At 52.5% G+C, this 5,762-nt stretch overlaps 1 protein-coding gene across 1 annotated transcript; it reads right to left on the bottom strand.

Moving 5' to 3' along the window:
- Positions 1-551: 551 nt before the first annotated feature.
- LOC103584042 (collagen alpha-1(XIII) chain-like) lies at positions 552-4,439 on the bottom strand (the record flags this gene model as incomplete). Its single annotated transcript, XM_008565177.1, has 4 exons — positions 552-596; positions 2,840-2,992; positions 3,299-3,343; positions 4,377-4,439. Coding segments are annotated over 4 exons (306 nt in total), but the record flags the coding sequence as incomplete, so codon positions are not given.
- Positions 4,440-5,762: the final 1,323 nt, after the last annotated feature.

Here is a 5,762-nt window from a genome sequence, read left to right as displayed (position 1 = left end):
AATAAGGCCGATTCTCTCCCATCTTATGAAAACTGTGTCTCTATCCCGTCTACCTGTCACTCTGCTGTTCTTGCTCCTCTTCCTGTCACTCTCTTACTTCTCAAGAGAATCATGCCTCGTCTGGAAAGCCTTCCTCTGAAGCCTTGCAGCAAACTCCTATAAAGTCCTCAAGGCGCTACCAAATGGCTCATCTGGGATGCTCATCTGAGGCCCCTGGTGGCTGCCACTCTAGTATCCATCACTGGGGACTGTGAGTGCAGAGGGACGGTTCTCTTTATTTTCCCATCTCTAGCCTCTAGCACCAGGACAGATGCATAGCAGGTGCTCTGCAAATGCTGCCGAGAGGCCTGGTTCATGGGGAGACCATGGAGCACCCACAAGAGTGCTCAGCAAACTCAGCACAGTTCAGCTTCCTCCCCTCCCCATGTCAGGCAGCTGTGCGTTTCATTCTAGAGCACAGAAGTGCTGTGCATCCTGGAGAGACTGTCATTTGATGAGGTCTCTGTCAAATAATCTCCTGTGACAGAAAAGGAAGAGCAGGTGGGACCTACCTCTGCTCCTGGGTCACCCTTCTCCCCGGCTTCTCCTTTCTCTCCCTGTGGGCACAAAACACCACGGTGTAAATGCCAGCACCTGGGGGATCCTGGGCACAGACACACCCTTGCATCTGTCACAACCTAGCCCCAGACTAGACTGGTCTAGGTGTCAGCTAAGAACACCTCGGAGGGTGTGGAGGCAGTTGGCCTGCAGGACAGAAGACTGGGGAAGGGGCTGTGGTCCCTGTTTTCAAGAATCTGAAGTTCTAGACATGGGAGGAGAAGCTGACATTCTGTGTGGACCGTGTGGTGAGCAGACCCTAGCGTGGACCTGTGACTTGTGTCTAAGCCATAGAATGGGGCATATGGCAAAGGGATGGGATATCACTCCTGTGATTATGTCACACATTACAACATACACATATTATACAAATGATAACATATGTAGAACATATGTTAAGATTATGTTACAAACATGTTACACACACATAGCTCTGTCTTGCTAGCACACGCTAGAGAGACACTCCTGCTAGCCTTGGCTTTGAAAAAGCCAGCTGCTATAATGTGAATGGCCCTCTTTGGGGAGGACCATGTGGTAGGGAACAGTAGGTGTCATCTAGGACCCGAGGGACTCAGTCCTACTATAGAAAAGAACTGAATTCCGCCAGCAGCCAGTGAGCACGGAAGAGGGCCCCTAGCTCCAGATGAGAACTCAGTTGGCCAACACCTTGATATCAGCCTCATGAGACCCTGGATGGGGAGTCTGCTATGACATGCCTGGACTCCTGACCCACAGAAACTATGTGACAATAAATGTGTGTTGTTTTAAGCCCCTAAATTTGCAGTGATTTGTTATGCAGTAATAGAAAATGGATACAGCTCCAGAGGGTGCCGTGGTTGGGGTGAGCCCCTAAATTTGCAGTGATTTGTTATGCAGTAATAGAAAATGGATACAGCTCCAGAGGGTCCCATGGTTGGGGTAGGGGGGAGCTGTTGAGGAAGCTTCCACCCCACACCCAGGAGTGCTCCCTCCCCCTGGAGCTGCCCCACAGTGGAGTGGACATGTCAGGAGGCCACGAGCTGCCACCTGTTGTCCCAGCTGAATGGGACAGCCACGGTCAGGAGGCTGCTGAGGGATTCCTGCAGGGGGACTGGTTGACCTCTGAGGCTCTTCCCACTTCTAAGAGGCGAATTCTGAGTCTCATGTCAGGAGGCCACGAGCTGCCACCTGTTGTCCCAGCTGAATGGGACAGCCACGGTCAGGGGCTGCTGAGGGATTCCTGCAGGGGGACTGGTTGACCTCTGAGGCTCTTCCCACTTCTAAGAGGCGAATTCTGAGTCTAAGACTAGCACCTTGGAACTAGGTTGGCATCTCAGGACAGAGGCTGTCATGCTGGGAGGAAGCTGTAACCCCTGTGTATGTCCCAGTGCTGGGGCTGCCATGGATGGACCCCCAGGCCGGGCAGGCAGGCTCGGATTAGTGCAGCCTCATCACAGTGCCAGGCACTTACTGGGCTGGGGGCCCTAGTGAGGGGCACACTCTCGTGTGCCCTCATCTGCAGCTGCCTGCCGACAGCCTCAACACCCGGCCCTCTCGCCTTACTGTAAATCCTGGGCGCCCAATTGGGCCAGGCAATCCTGTCGCTCCGGGTCTCCCTTGGCCACCTGGTTCTCCTTTCTCCCCAGTTGGGCCATCTAGACCCTACAGATTGACAAAGACCTCTGTTAGTCAAGCTCAAGGTCATCATGCTCAGCATCCATGACCAAGTATGGCATGCATGGATGGCTCCTTCCTTGGAGGGTGGGTGTCTAGGAGGGTGCCCATTTCACAGATGGAAAACACTGAGGTCCAGAGAAGGCTCCCGAGCCAAATCGGTGCCTAGCTGGGCTGCGCTAAGGACCCTTTTATGCACATGCAACCTTTCCTGGGAGTAGGACTTCAGCATGCTTCCCAAAGAGGCAGTTCTACACTCATGACTTCATCTCTACCCCAACAATCTGGTGAGGTATCCAGGGAAGGCATTGCTATACCCATTTTAGAGATGAGGAAACTGAGGCTCTGCAAGGCTCGGTGACATTCCCAAGGACACAGACAGGTGATGACAGAGCAGGACTCAGGTCTCCTGAGTCAGGACACTGGCCTTCATAAAGTGAATGGCTTGAGGGGAAACCAAGTGAAGTCCCCATCCCCAATTCCTGGCTCCAGATTTGTAGCCTGGGTAAGCAGCTGGCACCATGCAGAACTGGCATCATGCCTGGGCGTGGCACATGCACAAAGCGGCCAGCCAGCCCTCGCCACTCACCGGTGAGCCTGCTTGTCCCATCTCCCCTTTCTCTCCCTTCTCTCCTGGGCTCCCTGGGTGTCCGTTTTCTCCCTTCATTCCTGGAGGCCCATCTTTTCCTGGAGGCCCCTGGGGACCAGGGGCACCCACGTCTCCTGGTTTGCCTCGAGGTCCCTTTAGAAAACATCAACAACACTTCTTAACCACATTAATGGAGCAAAGATGAGAGAGGGGGAGAGAACAGGAAAGAATGGGAGGCCAGAGGACTTGGCTCTTTGGTGCTTGATTGGAGCAGGCAGGGAGAGCCTGTCCCAGCCCGGGCGCCGGCTCCTCCTGGGGCCTGCAGTGTTGCCCCTCTCCCACCCCCTTCTCCCTTCCCCACAGGGCTCACAGCTGGGCCTGCTCCAGAGCTTTCCTGCCCCCTCCACCCCCAGGGTGAGGACTATTTTCAGAGGTGTGTCTGGGTATGTCTGTTCTTACCTTTTCCCCATCATGTCCTGGAGGGCCTGGCAGTCCAATCTCCCCCTGTGGTCGAAACAACCAAAGGTGACTCTCAGAGCAGAGATGGTAGTGTCATTTACGCAGCACTTCCTGCGTGCCAGGCAGCCTTCTCTGCACTTCCCCACAGAGTTCGCTCATTTCGTCCTCACTGCAATCCTGGGAGGCGTGCACTTTCACTGTCTGTTTTACAGATCAGGACTCAAAGCTCAGACTCGTGTGCCCGAGGCCCACAGCTGGAGAAGAGGAGAGGCAGGATCCGAGCCCAGGCACTCTGGCTCCGCAGTCCTCGTTTTAGCCATAACTTTGCACTGCTGCCCCTGAGAGCCCCTGGGCTGCAGTGGAGGGGTGCTTGCCTCCCTGTCTCCTGTCCTGACTGCCCCACGGGAGCTCCTTTCATCTTCACACCAACCCAAGCCCCCTCTTTAAGTCGGAGAGGGAGTTAAGAGAGGCGGGACAAAATGATGTGGGTGCTGCCGAGAGGAGCAGGGAGGAAAGGGCGGTGAATTCTGCCTGATAGATCAGGGGAGGCTTCAAGGAGGAAGTGGCCTCCGAGTTGGGCTTAAAAGATGAGAAGGGCTTTGAAAGGTAGAAGAGGGAAAAGGACCATCAGGGCAGGTGGCCTCATGAGCAGAGGACAGTGGGGAAACCTGAGAAAAGACACAGGGGTGGGTGGGGGAGTGTAAGAGGAACTGCAAGGCAGGGCGCAAGGGGGGAGCTCCCTGCCATGCTCCCCGATGGGCGGCGTGGGGTCCCAGCTGCAGGCGTGCTTGGGGCAGGAGCAGGTTTGCGTGTAGACTCGGGCCCTACCACTCAGGGGCTTTGTGAATCACAGGAACCCAAGGCTGACGGTGAGGGCAGAGCGGCAGGGCCGGGGGCTATGATGTGGGCGGGTGGGCCATGCGCCTGGGGGCCTGGGGAGGAGTTACAGGCCAGAGTGCAGTGGTAGTTCTGGGAAGATGAGAGGGTCACAGGACTAGGGGCAGCCCTGGAGTCGTGTGCTCAGGGACACATGCAGTGCCTTCGCGGGGTGGTCTTCACCCCCCTTGAAAAGTTTTACCTTCTGGCCTGGAAGCCCTGGAGCTCCGGGTGGACCAATTTGCCCGGGAAGACCAGGAGGCCCCTAGGAAAGAAAGGAAAGACACATAGAAGAAAGATTGGACAGATCCAGGAGGGGTGGCCTGTCACCAGAGGGCTGCACATGGAGGCTGGCTTACAGAGATCAGTTGTTTTCAAACATTTCCTCAGTGGTATAAACACTTTTTTGTAAAGGGAATAATACAAGGAACGCTAAAATGCAAAACAGATAAGCACTGAGTGCATTGGGGTTGAAGTGTGGGGGAGGGGTCTGAGGGCCACGCTCTCCAGTCTCTCCCTCCCCTGCCCTCTAGGGCAGCCCTGGGGGCTCCTTAGGCTCCTAGAAGATACATCTGACTTAAAAATGTCTCCAGGAAACAACCCAAATGTCCATCAGCAGGTGAACAGGTGGTACATCCATACAATGGAAACTACTCAGCAGTGAAAAAGAGCCAAGTACTGGTACATGCAATGACAGGACGGATCTCAAACACACTAAGCTGAGCAAGAAAAGACAGACACAGACGGCTACATACTGTGGGTTCCATTTACATGACGCTTGAGAAAAGATGCATTTAATCTATGGTGACAGAAGGTGATCAGTGGTGGCCTGGGGCTGGGGGTGGGTGTGAGATTGCCTCTTAAGGTGCACGAAGGAACTTTCTAGAGTGACTGCGGTGGTGGATACATGTGTTTATACATTTGTTGAAACTCACCAAACTCTACACCTAAAATGGGTTCACTCTATTGTGTGTAAGTTACACCTCAAGGTTGATTATAAAAGAAAAAATAAGTTTCCAGGGAAGTTTTATTTCTAATAACTTTTTCAAATAATATATTTTCATATTCCCAAATGAAGTTCATAAAAGAAAAAATAAGTTTCCAGGGAAGTTTTATTTCTAATAACTTTTTCAAATAATATATCTTAATGTTCCCAAATGAAGTTTATTGATTCCAGAATCATGTAGTTAATGCCAGTTTCTGGGATTGGGATGTCATATAAGTGGCGTTTGATTCTGAGCCTGTGTGTTCTGTGGCACATAGGCACGCAGCATACAGCCATGGAAAAACATTAGGTGAATTGAAATTCCAGTCTGAGAACTTTATGGTCTGTCTCTCCCTCCTCCACCTTGGAAGTTAAACTTGGTGGTGGTCATTTTAACTACAAATATTACTGACAGCCTTTCACTGCTAGGCAGGTGTGCAAAACCTGGGCTTAGAATTCACTGGTTTTCCAAGTGCAGATAATCAAACTGATTTCTAGGCGGGGGAAAATGTGGAGGGTTACTATTGATTTTTCAGGGTAATGGATTTTTTTAGCTGAAGGTTTAGAAAAAAGGGAAACAAAAACATCCTCCTTGATACCGCT

This window comes from Galeopterus variegatus, unplaced genomic scaffold (assembly GCF_000696425.1).
Source record: "Galeopterus variegatus unplaced genomic scaffold, G_variegatus-3.0.2 Scaffold38198, whole genome shotgun sequence".
Taxonomy (NCBI): domain Eukaryota; kingdom Metazoa; phylum Chordata; class Mammalia; order Dermoptera; family Cynocephalidae; genus Galeopterus; species Galeopterus variegatus.
The sequence above is the reverse complement of the archived record's forward strand: the minus strand, read 5'-3'. Positions and strand labels throughout refer to the sequence as shown.